The 22,192-nt window shown below is 41.6% G+C and overlaps 2 protein-coding genes across 6 annotated transcripts in view; both read left to right on the top strand.

The window, feature by feature from the left end:
* The window catches only part of isy1 (ISY1 splicing factor homolog), a 14,208-nt gene extending 3,973 nt beyond the window's left edge, over window positions 1-10,235 (top strand). The window contains exons 8-12 of one of the 5 annotated variants that reach the window (XR_013796003.1): window positions 1,343-1,465; window positions 3,726-3,850; window positions 3,923-4,009; window positions 8,565-8,797; window positions 9,144-9,629. Coding sequence is in view for 4 of the 5 variants with exons in the window: in XM_079598322.1 (XP_079454448.1) it covers window positions 1,343-1,465; window positions 3,726-3,850; window positions 3,923-4,009; window positions 8,565-8,672 (443 nt within the window). In the remaining variant the exon portion in view is untranslated. Of the gene's footprint in view, window positions 1-1,342; window positions 1,466-3,725; window positions 3,851-3,922; window positions 4,010-8,564 lie in introns of all 5 variants that reach the window. The other 4 variants (XM_079598322.1, XM_079598324.1, XM_079598321.1 and 1 more) reach the window with 4 other exon arrangements.
* Window positions 10,236-12,093: 1,858 nt separating this feature from the next.
* Window positions 12,094-22,192, top strand: part of nuf2 (UF2 component of NDC80 kinetochore complex) — a 52,451-nt gene continuing 42,352 nt past the window's right edge. Inside the window, exon 1 of the mRNA XM_079597517.1 lies at window positions 12,094-12,327. Coding sequence (XP_079453643.1) covers window positions 12,232-12,327 — 96 coding nt within the window. The 5' untranslated portion in view covers window positions 12,094-12,231. The remainder of the gene's footprint in view (window positions 12,328-22,192) is intronic.

The following is a 22,192-nucleotide window of genomic DNA, read 5'->3' as shown; positions in this document are numbered from 1 at the left end:
GTCACCGAAAGCAACAGTTATGAGCTGCATTTTATTGATCGTCAGATAACATTTAGAAATCAAAGACAATAAGAGAGAGCGGCGGCAACAGCCCTGGTCAGATCATTTCGGTTCTTTACTTTTAATGAAGATGATTGTGAGTTGAGCGTCTCCGACTTACTTTCACTTTGATCTGCGATAGTTTGCGTGTCGGCTTGATGATCGATACTCAGCTTCAGTGATGCGGCTGCAGTAGCGGCGTCATATCCGGCTATAACCGACATATAGCCGATAACACGCTCACACGCTACATTTTTAGCATTTTTGTTCAAATTTACATGTGGTTTCAACAACCAGATGCACTTACACTTGTCCAGTTTCGTCTGGGATGCGGCCCAGACCTCCAGATGTGCTGTGAGCGATCGGAATTGAAATATCTAAATTAATATCGATATCGCAATATCACATTTTGTCAATATCGTGCACCCCTAACACACACACACACACACACACACACACACACACACACTTCACACGGAGCAGCTGCGGGTTATAAACACACGTGACGGGAGAGTGTGTGTGTGCGTCTGTGTAGTGTACGAACATTAGAGACGAGCAGTTCAACGACACCGATGATGATCTGAGGAACTGATGAAGAAAACCACTTTAATATTCATTATGAGTCATAATCAGAAACACAGTGCATGTTCATAATAACGGTCTAAATAAATAAAAGAATGATTTAAACTCTGTTTTACATCTGATATACACATTTATATTAAATATGTCATTCTCATTAATGGTAAATGGACTGCATTTATATAGAATATAGGATTGAACCACCAACATAATGCAGTTAAACATTTAAACGACATCAAATCTCTACAGAGAAGTTAAAACATGTTTATACTCTAATAAGTGGAAACATGGGTAGTGTCTGCGCTGCTGTTGGACACTTCCTGAGGCATGCTGGGCTTTAACTCAATAAGGTCAATCCGTTTCCATTAAAAATATAAAGCAATTAAAAATACTATTTGGTCAGTGGAAAAGATTGAGAATAACTTTCTCTGAAATGTATTTTATACCATTTTATTGATTTATTCATAAACAAGGCAAGGATCGGCTACTAAATGATTTTTAGCACGTCATGTGATGCATAACTCATATTTTCCGAATCCTGTACCGTTAAACATGGTGTCACGTGGATGAATATACATATGCAAATGATATGCAAATGAGGATATGCATAGTTAGGCCGCTACGCACTGTCAGTATTCCAGCGTTGTGTGTGTGTGTTGCAGCGGAGAGATGATGATGTGTGTTTTACGTGCCGTGATCATGTGACTGTCTTTGGTCTGTTCAGCCGTGCCGCCGCCCAGGAAGACCCGCGCGGAGCTGATGAAGGACATCGACGCCGAGTATTATGGGTATCGAGATGAAGACGATGGTGTATTAGTGCCACTGGAGCAGGAGTATGAGAAGCAGGGTGAGGCCAGACCCCTGAACACAGGAAACTCTACACTCGAGGTTTCATTTCATTATGGCTCTGTTCACTTCCTGTCTCTATGAAGCCCCGCCTTCTGAAAAGCACACTGTGCTCTGATTGGTCGGCTGGAGCAGTGTTGTGATTGGTCGAGTGTGTTTGGGAAATGTCCCGCCCCTTACCATAACCGCCAGTTTAACACACTACTGACTAACTCAACCAGGCCCCGCCCCTTTATTCTGCGCATGAATTATTATAATGAGGAAGAAACTCGAGACTACAGTGGAGGCGTTTCAGGAGTTCAGAAACACACTGATATAGAGAAGAACTGGAGCTGTACATGATCACACAGCAACACTACACACTCACACAGACGAGGAAAGCAGAACCGTCGTCTTTAAAGAAGCAGTTTAGCACACAACCACGTCTGTTTATGTCTCGTCATCTTATTATTGAGTCCATGTGAAGTTCGAGTCCAAGTTCCCCTGAACTAACATGAACATCTGAGGTTTATTGTGTGTTTATCTGATTTAACAGTCTAAAAACATGGAAATAACAGTTTTTAATCATCATGACCCACTCGCTCTGTTTTTTAAACTGGCTCAAGTGTGTCTCATATGCACCAGTGTAATTAAAAATGTTATTGTAGTTTTATTCATATTTCAAATAGTTTTTATTTTTTATATTTTTATTTTTCATGTTCATTTTAGTTAAATTTTTAGTCATTTTATAACATGCCATTGTCATTTTATTACTTTTTCTTTTAAAATATTGCTTTTTAGGTTTCATTTATTTTTATTTGAGATTTAGTTTTTTTTATTTCCAGTAATAACTTTTGTTTTTCAACTTAAACTTATCAGTCAAGGCAACATTTCTAATATTCATTTAAAGTTTTTCATCAAATATTTAAATATCTGTAAAATATAATATAAAAGAAATGCTTTTAATATTTGTAGTTGACGATAATAGCCCTGATATCAGTGTATGATAGAAAAAACCTCTATGAGTTGCTTATTTGTAAATCAAAGCTTAGTGATGATGCGTGTAATGAAAGTAGAATCATAATTAATGATCTGCAGGGAACTACTGCATCTTTACATGTTAGGATGTCCATAGACTGAGAGGACAGCGGTTTTATTATTGAATTATTTATTAGTATCAGCACTTCAGACTGTGTTGTAGATGAGCCGAGCAGCACGAGACCGTGTGTGTGTGTGTGTGTGCGTGCGTGCGTGCGTGTGTGTGCGTGTGTGTGTGCGTGTGTGTGTGTGTGTGTGTGCGTGTGTGTGTGTGTGTGCGCGCTCTGTGACAGTCGTGGCATTGTGTGCTGATGTCATTTTCCGACATGTGTTTCTCGTTTGTGTTTAACTGAGTGCCTGACGTGCGGCCGCAGGTTTGATTACCGTTATCTCATGAGAAGCGTAACGCGCACCAGACCGTCACATGACCTGAAGTCACATGACCAACGCATTCCAGCTCGACCTCGAAGCTGATTAAGATTAATGCATTGTTCACGTGTTCAGCGTTATTTCTACAGTACAGATGTTCACAGCAGCTTCACACGACATTAATGATGCAAACACAATTCAGTTAAACATGATGATTAAAGCCGTAGTGTAATGCCCTCTTCACAAGATGTAGAATAAGTCTGATGTCCCCAGAGTGTGTGTGTGAAGTTTTAGCTCAAAATACCCCACAGATGTGTGTATATAGCATGTTAAAGTCACTTTTTGAGGGTGAGTAAAAACACACCGTTTTTGTGTCTGTCCCTTTAAATGCAAATGAGCTGCTGCTCCCGGCACAGGGGGCGGAGCTTCAAGAGCTTGCTATTGTTATTGCAAAACATGTGTATATGAATATCATGAACACAGATCAACGGGATGAAGAACACTTACACAGGGAACGTTTGCCTGTGGTTTAAAAACACCATAGAAGAACAACTAGCCTAGCTAATATAAACTTCAAGCTTTATTAAAGACAAGTAAACACTCAGTAATTAAAAAGAACAAAAAAAAAATTAGCAATCACAATAAATGGACACAACTGAACAAATATGCAATTAAAATAATTGTTTTAAGATTCTCTTTGTAATTGAAATGCTCACAAAGGAATCGATGAGGAATCAAAATTTTAAATTTTATAACAAGTATCCGATTCCTGACCTCAAGTATTTGATTTTCGATCCCCAACCTGAGCTTCACAGGACACCACTGATGCAAACCGAGTTCAGTTAGACGTGTGTGTGTGTGTGTGTGTCCCGCAGTGATCGCCGAGGCGGTGGAGAAGTGGAAAGCAGAGAGAGAGTCTCGATTGTCAGCCGGAGGAGTGAAGGACACAGAAGAGGAGGAGGAGGAGGAGGAACACATCTACGCTGTCAGAGATGAAGAGGTGAACATCATCATCTCCATCCGGCCCGTTCTCCATCAGTGCAGATTCCCGTAACGCTCCTGTGTTTTACAGCAGTCCGACGATGAAGCGGGAGAGGCGATGGAGGGAGAGGATGCGCAGTCGTTCTTCGCTCATGTCGCGGTGCCCTCGCAGAAAGAGGTTAGTCTCACTTCTGATCCAGTTCTGTTCAGATTCAGTCTCACTTCTGATCCAGTTCAGATCAGATTCAGACTCGCTTCTGATCCAGTTCAGATCAGATTCAGACTCGCTTCTGATCCTGTTCAGATCATATTCAGTCTCGCTTCTGATCCAGTTCAGATTCAGTCTCACTTCTGATCCAGTTCAGATTCAGTCTCACTTCTGATCCAGTTCAGATTCAGTCTCACTTCTGATCCAGTTCAGATTCAGTCTCACTTCTGATCCAGTTCCGTTCAGATTCAGTCTCGCTTCTGATCCTGTTCAGATCATATTCAGTCTCACTTCTGATCCAGTTCAGATTCAGTCTCACTTCTGATCCAGTTCAGATTCAGTCTCACTTCTGATCCAGTTCAGATTCAGTCTCACTTCTTATCCAGTTCAGATTCAGTCTCACTTCTTATCCAGTTCAGATTCAGTCTCACTTCTTATCCAGTTCAGATTCAGTCTCACTTCTTATCCAGTTCAGATTCAGTCTCACTTCTTATCCAGTTCAGATTCAGATTCAGTCTCACTTCTGATCCAGTTCAGATCAGATTCAGACTCGCTTCTGATCCTGTTCAGATCATATTCAGTCTCGCTTCTGATCCAGTTCAGATTCAGTCTCACTTCTGATCCAGTTCAGATTCAGTCTCACTTCTGATCCAGTTCAGATTCAGTCTCACTTCTGATCCAGTTCAGATTCAGTCTCACTTCTGATCCAGTTCCGTTCAGATTCAGTCTCGCTTCTGATCCTGTTCAGATCATATTCAGTCTCACTTCTGATCCAGTTCAGATTCAGTCTCACTTCTGATCCAGTTCAGATTCAGTCTCACTTCTGATCCAGTTCAGATTCAGTCTCACTTCTTATCCAGTTCAGATTCAGTCTCACTTCTGATCCAGTTCAGATTCAGTCTCACTTCTTATCCAGTTCAGATTCAGTCTCACTTCTTATCCAGTTCAGATTCAGTCTCACTTCTTATCCAGTTCAGATTCAGTCTCACTTCTTATCCAGTTCAGATTCAGTCTCACTTCTTATCCAGTTCAGATTCAGTCTCACTTCTGATCCAGTTCCGTTCAGATTCAGTCTCGCTTCTGATCCTGTTCAGATCATATTCAGTCTCACTTCTTATCCAGTTCAGATTCAGTCTCACTTCTTATCCAGTTCAGATTCAGTCTCACTTCTGATCCAGTTCCGTTCAGATTCAGTCTCGCTTCTGATCCTGTTCAGATTCAGTCTCACTTCTGATCCAGTTCCGTTCAGATTCAGTCTCGCTTCTGATCCTGTTCAGATCATATTCAGTCTCACTTCTTTTCCAGTTCAGATTCAGTCTCACTTCTTATCCAGTTCAGATTCAGTCTCACTTCTGATCCAGTTCCGTTCAGATTCAGTCTCGCTTCTGATCCTGTTCAGATCATATTCAGTCTCACTTCTGATCCAGTTCAGATTCAGTCTCACTTCTGATCCAGTTCAGATTCAGTCTCACTTCTGATCCAGTTCAGATTCAGTCTCACTTCTGATCCAGTTCAGATTCAGTCTCACTTCTGATCCAGTTCAGATTCAGTCTCACTTCTTATCCAGTTCAGATTCAGTCTCACTTCTTATCCAGTTCAGATTCAGTCTCACTTCTGATCCAGTTCCGTTCAGATTCAGTCTCGCTTCTGATCCTGTTCAGTTCAGATTCAGTCTCACTTCTGATCCAGTTCAGATTCAGTCTCACTTCTGATCCAGTTCAGATTCAGTCTCACTTCTGATCCAGTTCCGTTCAGATTCAGTCTCGCTTCTGATCCTGTTCAGTTCAGATTCAGTCTCACTTCTTATCCAGTTCAGATTCAGTCTCACTTCTGATCCAGTTCCGTTCAGATTCAGTCTCGCTTCTGATCCTGTTCAGTTCAGATTCAGTCTCACTTCTGATCCAGTTCAGATTCAGTCTCACTTCTGATCCAGTTCAGATTCAGTCTCAGTTCTGATCCAGTTCAGATTCAGTCTCACTTCTGATCCAGTTCAGATTCAGTCTCACTTCTGATCCAGTTCAGATTCAGTCTCACTTCTTATCCAGTTCAGATTCAGTCTCACTTCTGATCCAGTTCCGTTCAGATTCAGTCTCGCTTCTGATCCTGTTCAGTTCAGATTCAGTCTCACTTCTGATCCAGTTCAGATTCAGTCTCACTTCTGATCCAGTTCAGATTCAGTCTCACTTCTTATCCAGTTCAGATTCAGTCTCACTTCTGATCCAGTTCCGTTCAGATTCAGTCTCGCTTCTGATCCTGTTCAGTTCAGATTCAGTCTCACTTCTGATCCAGTTCAGATTCAGTCTCACTTCTGATCCAGTTCAGATTCAGTCTCAGTTCTGATCCAGTTCAGATTCAGTCTCACTTCTGATCCAGTTCAGATTCAGTCTCACTTCTGATCCAGTTCAGATTCAGTCTCACTTCTTATCCAGTTCAGATTCAGTCTCACTTCTGATCCAGTTCCGTTCAGATTCAGTCTCGCTTCTGATCCTGTTCAGTTCAGATTCAGTCTCACTTCTGATCCAGTTCAGATTCAGTCTCACTTCTGATCCAGTTCAGATTCAGTCTCAGTTCTGATCCAGTTCAGATTCAGTCTCACTTCTGATCCAGTTCAGATTCAGTCTCACTTCTGATCCAGTTCAGATTCAGTCTCACTTCTGATCCAGTTCCGTTCAGATTCAGTCTCGCTTCTGATCCTGTTCAGTTCAGATTCAGTCTCACTTCTGATCCAGTTCAGATTCAGTCTCACTTCTGATCCAGTTCAGATTCAGTCTCACTTCTGATCCAGTTCCGATCAGATTCGGTCTCGCTTCTGATCCAGTTCCGTTCAGATTCAGTCTCGCTTCTGATCCACTTCCGTTCGGATTCAGTCTCGCTTCTGGTCCGCTTCCGTTCGGATTCAGTCGCACTTCTGGTCCGCTTCCGTTCGGATTCAGTCTCGCTTCTGGTCCGCTTCCGTTCGGATTCAGTCTCGCTTCTGGTCCACTTCCGTTCGGATTCAGTCTCGCTTCTGGTCCACTTCCGTTCGGATTCAGTCTCGCTTCTGGTCCACTTCCGTTCGGATTCAGTCTCGCTTCTGGTCCACTTCCGTTCGGATTCAGTCTCGCTTCTGGTCCACTTCCGTTCGGATTCAGTCTCGCTTCTGGTCCACTTCCGTTCGGATTCAGTCTCGCTTCTGGTCCACTTCCGTTCGGATTCAGTCTCGCTTCTTGTCCAGTTCAGATTCAGTTCATCATTTATTCGCTCTCGTCATTCCAAACCTCCATGACACGCCAATGGAGAATCTTTGAAGAATATTTACAGTGATATTTTCAACACAACAGCAGTTTATAGTCAACACATCTGTAAACCTTCATAAAGGGAAAAAAGCATGTAAAAGTTTCCTATATGATTCATGCACTATATTCCAAATCCTTTATTCTCTGATCATTTAACTTTTCACTGTAGCTTTCAACTTTTCCTTCCATCTATTTGAATTGCTTTTTGGGATATTGCGCATAATGGAAACATATTTACCAAATAAAACGAAACCCTCAGGTTACTTTGGCTCAGCGTCAGCTGTGATTGGATAACTGGAGTAAGCAGTGGGCCAATGGCATCGCAGCATCTCTAATGTTGGTTTTGGAGCCTAAGGCTACATTCACACTGTCATTCCAAATCTGATTATTTGTACATCTGATTGGAATCTGATCTAAAATTTTTGACGTCCACACTGTGTATCGCAACTGTTCATATCCGGTCTGTGTGTCCATGTTGCTCTTTCGCTTTCCGGAATATCTACATTGGTTTCTATGGCAATGACGTTGCGTTGGTATGAGGGCTGCACAATATATTGAAAAATGTATATATCGCGATATTCATATCGCATCAGCTTGCAATAACTGGAGTCATGAACAAAAGACAGAGAAAATCACTCACTGCTCTTGGCTGAATAACTTTTGTAGCTTTAATAAGAATCAGAATCATTTTCATTCTTTTTCTGTTGTTAAGTAAACCCTAATGTAGGCTAAACTTAAAGCTACATATGGATGTGAAATATTGCATTTCATGTGGGGGGTTTTTTGGTGTTCACATTAGCTCATTCTGATCGGATTTCAATCGAATATGCACAAAAATCGGATTTGGACTGACTGACTGAATGTAGTCGAAGTGTGTGATCAGAATGATTTGGTGTAATTCCCTCCAGAAGCGTCTCACTCGAGTGTGTTCCCGAACACCAGCATCCGAACGCTAGAACATGACAGTGTTTACTGAGTTTCTCTGACGCTCAAGAGAAAACAGCCAGATTGCAGAAACTTAGTTTATTACTGATTATTGCTCCAATTTCCCAGGAAGTGATGATTTTGGAAACACTGCTTTGTTCACACATTATATTCGCATCTTTGCATGGAAACACGGCTAATGATACTAAAATAACACTGATCTTGTTCCATGAAAATGTTTAATTGTGTTGTAAGTGTTGTGTGAACATTTAATAACATGTAAGCATTCCTGATGACGTTGATGAAACTGCTGTTGTGTGTGTCAGATTGAGGAAGCCCTGGTGAGGCGGAAGAAGATGGAGCTTCTGCAGAAATACGCCAGCGAGAGTCTGATGGCCCAAAGCGAAGAAGCCAAAACACTGCTGGGGTTATAGAGGATCTGGTGACGTCCAGCGCCGAGGCTTTACAGGAGTTCACTTCAGAGTTTAGATATCCTGATAATGTACTCTCCTCCACGCCATCCAAGTCTTTCTCTCTCCAGTGGAACAGAAATGCAGGTGTGTGAGGAACACACTCCAGATGTTCTCCATATAGTGTCTTCAATGGTCCAGCGGGTCGAAGGTCCAGATGTGAGTTTCAGCTTCAAAGTCTCGATCCAGCCGAGGAATAAGAGTCTCATCTAGACACACCAGCGGCCATTTTAGAACAAAATACACATTTATATACTTTTAACCACTAATGCCGTCTCTGAGATGTCTCCGTCTCTTGCACTCGCTGTGATGCGCCACACATTACATCATCAGGCATTCCTCGGCTGGATCGTGAGAGACTTTGAAGCTGAAACTCACATCTGGACCTTCGACCCGCTGGACCATTGAAGTCACTATATGGAGAACATCCTGGAGTGTGTTCCTCACACACCTGCATTTCTGTTCCACTGAAGGAAGACGTGAACATCGTGGATGGCGTGGGGAGAGTACATTATCAGGAGATTTAAACTCTGATGTGAACTCCTGTAATTGACCGCTGACCGTTGTTTAATCGCACCTGCTTCACATTAAACCAATGTTCTGCTTCTGGATTATAAACGTCATGTGCTGGACTTCAGTGCGATGCTTATGTCAGTATGATGCCTATGAACTGTACAGTTAACATTAAATCATTTAGGAATTTAATTATTAATCTGTTTGTTTCATCTGGACCATACTTTAGAGAATATTGTCGTTACACAGTAATCATGTCGAAGGGTGTATTACATGCAAGGATAAACTCCAGGGCTTCATTTGTTCAACATGTTAAAGGACAAAAGTACAGAAATCCCTGTAAATATTTTGTATACTGGTCACTTTGCCTTCTTGGACAAGTAAACTTTCTTTTTGTACCAAACTTTATACTATGGATATGCTTTGTGTGTAAATGTGTGGAGTATTAACTCACTGAAAACATTCATACGTTACATTAGGAGTGTGTGATGGGAAGCGGTTCGGTTCATGTGACCAGCCCGAGATAAACCGGTCACATGGTCAGGACTCAATCTAATATCCCCTTCACCCACGATGCCCTGCTTCTGCAGTGGATGTGATGCGGGTCTTGTGTCTTTCTTATCTACAGACTTTACATTTGGAAAGATTTATGTTTAACTGGCTCTTATGACCAGGGTTACTGTTTGTACATCTTGAGGCTATATACAATAATGAACACATTAGCAAAAGTAGTATTAACTCAATAACTCAACTGCGTGACACGGTTTGGTCATGTGATGTTCATTAAGAGCGGCTTTTTCTAGAAGACTGCTGCTTTTTAATGAGATTTCTCTGTAAAACAACTGGCTTAAATACTGGAGGCACATTTAAAGTAACTTGGAAGTCAAATATTTCTTCACATCTGAATTTATCAGAAATGTTGTTTTTATTATTTAAACAGAGATTATGCTGTACAGTTTCAGGAGAACATTAAAGGCGTAGTAAGCGATTTCCGAGAAATGGTGTTGATATTTGAAATCACCAGAACAAACACGCCCTTTTACCCAAAGACCACGCCCCTTTCTCGATAGCCCCGCCCCCAAATAGATCATTTTCACAAATTGTCGTAGTTGTGTAAACTTTTATAGTGTGAATGAGACAATACATTAAATATATTTTTTCATGTTCACCTGTGCTCTACTAGCAAAATAAAGGTCGTCATAGTTGGGTAAACTTTAATACTTAAATATATTTAATTAGGATGAATATATTTGTATATTATGATTATGAATATATGTTCCATGAATTAGGAACATCCTCACAGCACGGTAACTAGTTTATTGTAGTAATATAATACAAGTGAAGTGTTATAAATGTACATACATTTTTTTTATGAAAATATAAAAAACTGCAGGATTGACGATGTCGATGACCGTTCAAAGGCATCTTCTTAGGCTGTGAAAAGGGCCCATTAACGTATGTGCCATATAACACAGGCTCCTCCCCCTAATGTGTGCACACGCCCCTTACTGCTGATTGGCTGAGGAGTGTTTTGGTGCTCAGAAATCGCTCACTGCATCTTTAAAGCTACACTGTGTAGGATTTTCTCCCATCTAGTGGTGAAATCGTATATGACTACCAACTGAATATTACGTTCTAGCCCCTCCCATTCCAGAGCGTTTTAACTCCTACGGCCGCCGCATTATTCTTCACGGCGCCGCTGAGTGTGAAATGCGAAAGGCGAAGCTTGAATCTCCAGGAATGTCCCTCTTTGGCTAATGTATTTTCAAGATGGAGGCGCAACATGGCCGCGCCATTCGAGCAGCTCACCCGTGTTATAAATGTCAGATTCCACGCTTACGAGAATACTTGATTAGTTGGTAGAAGTAATTATACATTAATGAGCACATCATTTTGAAAAAAACAACGTGTTTTTTGCTAAGAATCAACTTAAAAAGTTACACAGTGTAGCTTTAAAGAGCATCGTTCACATGTAACAAATGGACATTAATAATGCTAAATAAACCTCATTAATAGAATCATTACAAAAATTCTCATATTGTTTTAAGAATGTGTCACATTTTTATTACTAGTTAAATAAAAAGGTTTGAGAAAACAAAAGAGTCAAAACCTCAAACTGAAAATGAGAGAGCAGGAAGTATGCGGAAATAGTTTATGGATAAAGAAATTTACCAAACAAAATATAATAATAAAATTCATTAGACTTGTTGGAAGTGTCAAGTTTAAATTCAAAGAATGGGCCTTTTTGTATTGAATGCCAGTCACATACAAATAATAAACATGACAATAATCCAACATATAGTGTAAAAATGTTAATTTGCGTATTTACGCAATATATGTGCGGATGACATCACTGGTAGCCCAGTTTCACATCAGCCTTTATTTCCATTCATAATCACCATATTATTCCAGTCAAGATATTTTACTTTCATGTAAACATTTTATTATGTGGATTCTAATGACGTCACGCTGCAGCTTTTTCCCGCTCTAGGCACTTTTTTTTAAATATTTTTTTTTATTGAATACAAAATCTGAATACAACAAATTGGCACAAAATTGTTATTATACAAAGAAAAACAGGTGTGGAAGGCTCAGCACAAATAAAGAAATAATAACACAAATATTTAAATAATAAATGAGGGAAAGAAAGAGAAAACATTAATGTAAAACGGTTATACGACACTAACAGGTTATATTGCACTTCTTCTATTTTCCATGTTGGGCATCTGAGAAGTGTTTTCACGTTGCGGTTTCGTCGCGTCGCCGCGTTCAGTCAGTGCCGGCTGGGGGTCTTCTCTGTCGCGTCGCGTCGCGTCGCGTCCCCCCATCTGCCGGCGCGGAAGGATGTTTATTTCCTGAATCCTGACTCGAGTCTTTCGATGCCTCGCGCCTCCTCCTCTGTCGTCACTCCTCAGCGCTGATAAAGCCCGATGGAGGAACTGGAACCGGGCAGAACTCACTCGCAGAACCGCGGAGGAACCGGGCAGAACTTCCAGAACCGCGGATCGAGATGAAGGCCTTCGCCGCGCTGATGAGGCCGTCGAGCGGCGTGTGTCCGCGGCGCGTGCGGCGCGTCGTGTCCCCCGCGCGAGGACTGAGCAGTCAGGTAGTGTTTACATGCCTACATCATCCGATGTTTGCTCAACCGCTGGATCTATTGTGTGTGTGTGTGTGTGTGTGTGTGTGTGTGTGTGTTCGTCGCTTTCCTCCACTAAATTCTCGTTTGCTGTAATTTCCTCTCTTCACTGGGAGTTGTTGAGTTATTGATCTTCACAGATCAGTTTTCATCTTTTAAATCAGAGGAATTGTGAAATTTTTTGATTCCTTGATAGATTTGATGTTGATATTTTGATCCATGTATGTTATTATATTGTAACTACACGCTATAACGTTAGTTCATTTTTGTTGTTTTGAGCAACGGTAGTTAAAAAAAAACATTACAGAAACGTTAGCATATTTCTGATTATACAACACATAGGCTAATATTGATGGTCTGCCTTTATATTAGGTATTCACAAGTAAAAATAATAACTGGTGCAGTTGTGGATGTTGTGAAGGAGGATACGGTCACATTATGAGTGATTATACATTAACGTTATAGATGTCGTTAACATGCATTTTTTAAATATAACAATATGTATTATATGAAAATAACACAAGTGCGATTAATTTAAATCTAAGTAGTCTCTAGTTAAAGACACTTCATACCAAGCGAGACTAATATTAAATATAGCTGCAAGCAGCGATTACGGGCCCAAGCCGGTGGCACCGCCACCCCGGTGCCTTTAGTTGCACTAAAGGCACCAAGGTGGCGGTGGCACCGGCTTGGGCCCTCCATCGCTGCTTGCAGCTATATTTATATATATATATATATATATATATATATATATATATATATATATATATATATATATATATATAAAGCCGCCACCCCGTTGCCTTTCGGGTTCCTGTGCACGACGGGCAATAACGTAACCCCGCTTTGACTGTCGAGAAGAAGTCTGCTTTAGAGCTTGTATCAGTGTGAGTCTTTCTGCTCCCCTCCAAACACACACAGAAAAGGGGGGGCTGTCTGTGTGTGTGCCCTCCCTCCCTCCCTCCCCACACACACAAACACACACACACACACACACACACAGAGAATGGCAGGGGGAACTCTGTCAGAGAGAGACAAAACCACATTCAAACCAAAATATCTGACTTCCTGTTGGTCGGAGCTAATGACTGTAAATGAGAAAGTTGTCCGGATCGATAAGCACAATATACAGACCGAGTTTTGTGACTGTAGGTAAAAATAACCCCCCCACTTTAGTCAAAAGTATCTTGAAAGTAACACACTTCCTGCTTCCAGTTGGTGGCGCTATAACTTTGACTCACAATAGTCACATCCATGTGATCGCCCTATTACAACAAACACACTGCTGAAGTTTCATCAAGATCAATAAATGTATGAAGACGTTATAACACATTGTGTATTTCTTTTCTCGCCATAACTTCGTTTCCTCGCCACGGCCAAACCGTTCGAGATATCAAAAATCCGTCCGCAATTTAGCGTCCTCAATGTCTTTACTTCATGCTGACCGAGTTTGGTGGCGATAGGATAATTTTTCTTGGAGGAGTATATCAAATTCCAGGGGCATGCATTTTCATACAGCCCATAATAGCCGACTTCCTGTTGGACTGGCGTAAAACTTAGAGCACGAAAGTTGTTCGGCCCGATGAGATCTATATGTGTACCGAGTTTCATATTATTACATGCAAACGTGTTTGATATATGGACCAAGTTTTCGGACCACGTTCAAGGGGGCGCTGTTGAGCTCCCCTGCCACGCCCGGGTACCAGCTTCAGCCCGGCCCTGATGGCCACAGGTTCTGACCTGTGTGCAAAGTTTCAAGAGTTTTCGAGCACGTTAAGGGCCCCAAAAGTGCCAGAGAAGTCCCACACAGCAGAGAAAGGGTTAAAATAAAGCCCCCCTCCTCTCTCACACACACAGACACTGAGAGAGACTGGCAAAATTCCCATCAAATCACATTCAAACCAAAATATCTGACTTCCTGTTGGTCGGAGCTAATGACTGTAAATTAGAAAGTTGTCCGGCTTGGGGAGATAAATATAGATACCGATTTTTGTTACTGTAGGTAAAACTAATACCCCATTTTTGACTAAAGGTGGCGCTACTGAGCCCCTCCACCGCGCCCATTTCTGAAACTTCACACATGCCTAGTACCTAATAAATCTGATATGCATGTTGAGTTTCATGCAATTTGAAGCATGTTAAGAGCCTCAAATGCACCCAAAAAGAATATAAAAGTTTAAAGCGTTGCCATGGCAACAGTATTTAAGATATCAATCATTCTTTCACAGGTCTACATCTGCCGTGTGTTTACATTATACACATAAAGTTTGAAGCAAATCGGGTAAAAATAAGAGGGTGAATTCAAAGCATTTTGAAAGTGACACACTTCCTGCTGCCAGTTGGTGGCGCTATAACTTTGACTCACAATAGTTACATCCATGTGATCGGCCTCTTACAGCGAACACACTGCTGAAGTTTCATCAAGATCAATTAATGTATGAGGATGTTATAACACACTTCCTGTTTCCAATATTCGCCATAAATTTGTTTCCTCGCCACGGCCAAACCGTTCGAGATATCAAAAATCCCCTGGCAATTTTTCATCCTCCATGTCTTGACTTCATGCACACCGAGTTTCGTGGTGATTGGTTGAATCGTCTAGGAGGAGTATTTTAAATTCCATTGCATGTGTTTTTTAAACTACGCCAAATAGCCGACTTCCTGTTGGGCTGGGGTAAAAAGTCAGAGCACGAAGGATATATGAACCGATGAGATCTATAAGTGTACCGAGTTTCATATTATTCCACGCAAGCGTGTTTGATTTATGGACCAAGTTTTCGGACCGCGTTCCAGGTGGCGCTGTCGAGCCCCCCTGCCACGCCCGGGTCCCAACTTCAGCCCGGCCCTAATGGCCGCGGGTTCTGACCCGTGTGCAAAGTTTCAAGAGTTTTTGAGCACGTTAAGAGACTCAAAAGTGCCCGAATAGTCGTAAGAAAAATAATAATAATAATAATAATAATAATAATAATAATAATAATAATAATAATCCGAAGGAAAACAATAGGGCCTTCGCCTTTTCAAGGCTTGGGCCCTAATTATCATGTTATTAATAATAATTCTTAATGGTTCGTTATTGTTATTTATGCAATTTTGTTTTGTGATCTAAATGTTTGCATCATTGTTTTGTTTCATTATTTCAGTTTTATTATAGTTTCATTAGCTTTTATTCTTAAAGTTGTAGTTACATTTTTTTTTAAATTTCATTATGTGCTTTTGTCATTTTATTATTATTATTTTTTTCAAATATAGGCTATATATTTCAAATATTTCTATTTAGGTTAAATCTATTTTAACTTTATCTTTTATTTATTTCCAGTTATTAATTTTAGTGCTTCAGCTTAAACTTATTTCAGTTCAGCAACATTTATAATCTTCATTTAGTTTGTTTTTCAGCTAATATCTCGATATTACTCTGAGATAAATGGCTGTTATAAGTAGAGTAATTATTTAAACAAAACAATATAACTTAATTTTCCTGTGATTGAGTTTTTTGGATGAAAATTCAACAGTATAATAGAGTTAAAGTGTGGGAATGATTATGGTGTGATCTCTACTCTGACGGATGTGGATTTTTGTATAGTGGATATCATGTATAATACAGTTTAATGACAGCAGATGCACTAGAAAGGTGGAAATTAAGCACATTTATATTTTAATGTTTAATAAATATGTTAAATCAACATAATATCTTGAGTTCAGTCCCTCACTGAGACCTTCCGCAAACAGTGAATCAGCGTGACCTGTGACCCTGCACCACAAAAACACATGGGTCATTTATATTAAAGTGTCATATGAAATCTGAATAAATAATATCTCCATTGATGTGTGGTTTGTTAGGATAGGACAATATTTGGTCGAGACACAACTATTGAAAATCTGGAATCTGAGGAGCAAAAAAATGTAAACATTGAGAAAATCTCCTTTAAAGTTGTGCATTTATGTTCACGATTGTGCTGCATTCACTCACAAAAATACATGTTTTATATATTTACGGTAGGACATTTACTAAATATCTTCATGGAACATGATCTTAATATCCTCATGATTTTTGGCATAAAAGAAAAATGAATAATTTTAACCCATACAATGTATAGTTGCTATTGCCACAGATATACCCGTGCGGCTCCAGACTGGTTCTGTGGTCCAGGAACACACACTATCATCACTCCGCATCGGATCACCCAGTGACACCAAACCTCCTCCTCACACACACTGCAGATGTGGAATATCTCTAGATGCTGTACGTGATCGCAGGGCCGAGAGACTCGCTGTGGGAATACGATGCTTTATTAAAGGACTGTAATCCTGCAGGGAACATTGCGCCGAGTGTCCATCACGGGTCAAGAGTGACACATCATCATCTTCTGTGCGTAACTAATCTCTGAGGAGAGGCGTCTGGGAATCAGGCATCGGGGGTTATGTCATCTTTATTCTATCTCTCTTTGTTTCATGCTGTCAAAGCAGCAAATTAAACATTCAGTAACACTAAATCAATCCCGAACCCTACAGTAAACACATGCTAATGCACACATGTGACCCTGGACCCCAGAACCAGTCTCGAGTGATGATAGTGTGTGTTCCTGGACCCCAGAACCAGTCTCGAGTGATAATAGTGTGTGTTCCTGGACCCCAGAACCAGTCTCGAGTGATGATAGTGTGTGTTCCTGGACCCCAGAACCAGTCTCGAGTGATAATAGTGTGTGTTCCTGGACCCCAGAACCAGTCTCGAGTGATGATAGTGTGTGTTCCTGGACCCCAGAACCAGTCTCGAGTGATGATAGTGTGTGTTCCTGGACCCCAGAACCAGTCTCGAGTGATGATAGTGTGTGTCCCTGGACCACAGAACCAGTCTCGAGTGATGATAGTGTGTGTTCCTGGACCCCAGAACCAGTCTCGAGTGATAATAGTGTGTGTTCCTGGACCCCAGAACCAGTCTCGAGTGATGATAGTGTGTGTTCCTGGACCCCAGAACCAGTCTCGAGTGATAATAGTGTGTGTTCCTGGACCCCATAACCAGTCTCGAGTGATGATAGTGTGTGTTCCTGGACCCCAGAACCAGTCTCGAGTGATGATAGTGTGTGTTCCTGGACCCCAGAACCAGTCTCGAGTGATAATAGTGTGTGTTCCTGGACCACAGAACCAGTCTGGAGTGATGATAGTGTGTGTTCCTGGACCCCAGAACCAGTCTCGAGTGATAATAGTGTGTGTTCCTGGACCCCAGAACCAGTCTGGAGTGATAATAGTGTGTTCCTGGACCACAGAACCAGTCTGGAGTGATGATAGTGTGTGTTCCTGGACCACAGAACCAGTCTGGAGTGATGATAGTGTGTGTTCCTGGACCACAGAACCAGTCTCGAGTGATAATAGTGTGTGTTCCTGGACCCCAGAACCAGTCTGGAGTGATAATAGTGTGTGTTCCTGGACCCCAGAACCAGTCTGGAGTGATAATAGTGTGTGTTCCTGGACCACAGAACCAGTCTCGAGTGATGATAGTGTGTGTTCCTGGACCACAGAACCAGTCTGGAGTGATAATAGTGTGTGTTCCTGGACCCCAGAACCAGTCTGGAGTGATAATAGTGTGTGTTCCTGGACCACAGAACCAGTCTGGAGTGATGATAGTGTGTGTTCCTGGACCCCAGAACCAGTCTCGAGTGATAATAGTGTGTGTTCCTGGACCCCAGAACCAGTCTCGAGTGATAATAGTGTGTGTTCCTGGACCCCAGAACCAGTCTCGAGTGATGATAGTGTGTGTTCCTGGACCCCAGAACCAGTCTCGAGTGATGATAGTGTGTGTTCCTGGACCCCAGAACCAGTCTCGAGTGATGATAGTGTGTGTTCCTGGACCCCAGAACCAGTCTCGAGTGATGATAGTGTGTGTCCCTGGACCACAGAACCAGTCTCGAGTGATGATAGTGTGTGTTCCTGGACCCCAGAACCAGTCTCGAGTGATGATAGTGTGTGTTCCTGGACCCCAGAACCAGTCTCGAGTGATAATAGTGTGTGTTCCTGGACCCCAGAACCAGTCTCGAGTGATGATAGTGTGTGTTCCTGGACCCCAGAACCAGTCTCGAGTGATAATAGTGTGTGTTCCTGGACCCCAGAACCAGTCTCGAGTGATGATAGTGTGTGTTCCTGGACCCCAGAACCAGTCTCGAGTGATGATAGTGTGTGTTCCTGGACCCCAGAACCAGTCTCGAGTGATAATAGTGTGTGTTCCTGGACCACAGAACCAGTCTGGAGTGATGATAGTGTGTGTTCCTGGACCCCAGAACCAGTCTCGAGTGATAATAGTGTGTGTTCCTGGACCCCAGAACCAGTCTGGAGTGATAATAGTGTGTTCCTGGACCACAGAACCAGTCTGGAGTGATGATAGTGTGTGTTCCTGGACCACAGAACCAGTCTGGAGTGATGATAGTGTGTGTTCCTGGACCACAGAACCAGTCTCGAGTGATAATAGTGTGTGTTCCTGGACCCCAGAACCAGTCTGGAGTGATAATAGTGTGTGTTCCTGGACCCCAGAACCAGTCTGGAGTGATAATAGTGTGTGTTCCTGGACCACAGAACCAGTCTCGAGTGATAATAGTGTGTGTTCCTGGACCCCAGAACCAGTCTGGAGTGATAATAGTGTGTGTTCCTGGACCACAGAACCAGTCTGGAGTGATGATAGTGTGTGTTCCTGGACCCCAGAACCAGTCTCGAGTGATAATAGTGTGTGTTCCTGGACCCCAGAACCAGTCTCGAGTGATAATAGTGTGTGTTCCTGGACCACAGAACCAGTCTGGAGTGATAATAGTGTGTGTTCCTGGACCCCAGAACCAGTCTGGAGTGATAATAGTGTGTGTTCCTGGACCCCAGAACCAGTCTGGAGTGATAATAGTGTGTGTTCCTGGACCCCAGAACCAGTCTGGAGTGATAATAGTGTGTGTTCCTGGACCACAGAACCAGTCTGGAGTGATAATAGTGTGTGTTCCTGGACCCCAGAACCAGTCTGGAGTGATAATAGTGTGTGTTCCTGGACCACAGAACCAGTCTGGAGTGATAATAGTGTGTGTTCCTGGACCCCAGAACCAGTCTGGAGTGATAATAGTGTGTGTTCCTGGACCCCAGAACCAGTCTGGAGTGATAATAGTGTGTGTTCCTGGACCACAGAACCAGTCTGGAGTGATAATAGTGTGTGTTCCTGGACCACAGAACCAGTCTCGAGTGATGATAGTGTGTGTTCCTGGACCCCAGAACCAGTCTCGAGTGATAATAGTGTGTGTTCCTGGACCACAGAACCAGTCTGGAGTGATGATAGTGTGTGTTCCTGGACCCCAGAACCAGTCTGGAGTAGGGCTGTGCGATATGACGATATATATCGGATGGACGATATAAAAAGTCTATCGATTCATATTATGCTCTATCGTTCATATCGTGGTGTCGCAAAAAACATTGTTTACGGCAAAACTTTTTCATCATTTGGAGGACTGCAATCTTACCGTCTATGAATCTTACACGCCGCCATGAGAATGGCAGAAACGTGAATAACATGGCGAAGGGAGAACCGGGTGTTAGCAGGACCAGCCAGGACAAACCGAGGAGCTCGTTCCTAAATGAGGGGCTACCTCTGTAGCCTGAACATGATTTGGTAAAATTTCTATGTTTGGTTGACTATTATATTTTGATAATGAACATGCTGCTATGTCAAGTTAGCAATGCAAGAACGTGTGCGCGTGCCGTGAAGCGTCGGCGCGATCACAGGAACAGGAATCCGTTACTCCGTAATTTATGGTCATACGGATAAGCAAGAAATGATTCAAAACTGTAAAGCCGTAAAATACAGAAAACAAGCTCGATTCCCTTTTCTACCATATCGGTTTCCTTTTTGTGAACTTTGGACCCTGTCGCATGATCCGAAGCTCAGCAAAATTCTTCCTTTCGTTTTGTTAATCTGTAATTATTTAAGGCAAATAGCCTATATTTCGTATATAGGCCTATATATTAGTTTTATATATTTAGCTTTATTCTGTTTTCTCCGTTCACAGAAGCGCTTTAAGTGCGTGATGTGACGTTGTGTGGATCCATGCAATTTTCGCTGGTTTCAAAAAACAAAAAGTTGCATTACCTGCTATTAATTTTCACTGAAATGTAGGCCTAATTTTTTGACAGTTGGTGACATACAGTATGGAAAACTAACGCCAGCGCATTCCCATTGCGACTTATCAATGATGACTGACAGCTGAGCATGGGCATTCACTCACGTTGGATAGGCTATACGCGTCAATATCACATTTGCTCAGTCTACTATTTGAATTCATGATTGGTTGACTGGCAAATTAAAATAGTTAACAGAACGATAAAATAACGTTGTTAACCGGTTAATGGCCATTTCAAATAAGCGTGTTTGTTCAGAACGATTACATTTAATTTGGTTTCCGTTTCTGGTTATGCTCCTGTCAAAATTTCGTTTGTTTGTTTTCGTTCATTGAACAGGTTCGGAGCCCTGATTTCTGCTACATTTGAAACATCTTCCATTGAATTTTTACATTTGGTATTTTATAGCAATATTTTATGTTGGGCCTGTAATCATTTGTTTTTGAAAAGTGTTTTATATTTCGTTCATATTTTATATTTCTACATTCTTAATCAAACATTTTTTTTGAGAATATAAAATATATATATAAAAAACATTTTTGAGGATATACTTAATATATACTCAATATATATATATATCAACTTTTCTTTTATTTGATATATGCTAAAAGTATTTTCCATTTAGTAATTATATATATATAAATTATTAATTGATTGAATTTACAGAAAAGGTACTATATCGTGATATATATCGTTATCGGGATATGAGATGACTTATATCGTGATATGAGATTTTGGTCATATCGCCCAGCCCTAGTCTGGAGTGATAATAGTGTGTGTTCCTGGACCCCAGAACCAGTCTGGAGTGATAATAGTGTGTGTTCCTGGACCACAGAACCAGTCTCGAGGGATGATAGTGTGTGTTCCTGGACCCCAGAACCAGTCTGGAGTGATAATAGTGTGTGTTCCTGGACCACAGAACCAGTCTCGAGTGATAATAGTGTGTGTTCCTGGACCACAGAACCAGTCTCGAGTGATAATAGTGTGTGTTGCTGGACCACAGAACCAGTCTCGAGGGATGCTAGTGTGTGTTCCTGGACCCCAGAACCAGTCTGGAGTAGGGCTGTTGGAACGAATTCCGAAATTCGAATATAATTCGAATATTAAAAAAATAAATACTATTCGAATGCTGAAGTTACTATTCGAATATTGCTTTTTTTATTATTATTTTTTTATTTTATTATATGATATCTTGCCTTTCTCGCCAACTTGGCTTACACAGGCATGTGAAAATGAAATGCTTTTGTTTCGTCTGATAAACAATTAAAAAATTGAATCGTAACACAATTGTGCGCGATATCCAAGCTGCATCTTCATTACAATACTGTCAATAATGGCGGCGAGCAATGTCTCCATGGAAACGGAGATCACCACTCTGACAATTTGAGAAGCGATGTGTGGAAGGTATTTGGATTTAAAATCATAAATGGGAAAATTAAATCACAAATAAAGTCTGAATGAAATATCACTCCTCAACTTGCAACCTTACTGTGCGTTCACACCAGACGCGAATAGCGCGTCAAATTCGCGCCTGCCGCGTCTAGTTATACACTTGACCACTTTTGTGTCCATTCGCGCCTGACGCGCTATTCGCGTCCGGTGTGAACGCACCATTAGGGCACATCTGACAACGCTACACCATGACAAGCTATAGGCGATCTGTCCAAGGAACCGCTGCTAAAACAGGCAAGAATGGGTTATT

The sequence above is a fragment of the Phoxinus phoxinus genome (genome assembly GCF_949152265.1).
Source record: "Phoxinus phoxinus genome assembly, chromosome: 22".
Lineage (NCBI taxonomy): Eukaryota > Metazoa > Chordata > Actinopteri > Cypriniformes > Leuciscidae > Phoxinus > Phoxinus phoxinus.
The sequence above is the reverse complement of the archived record's forward strand: the minus strand, read 5'-3'. Positions and strand labels throughout refer to the sequence as shown.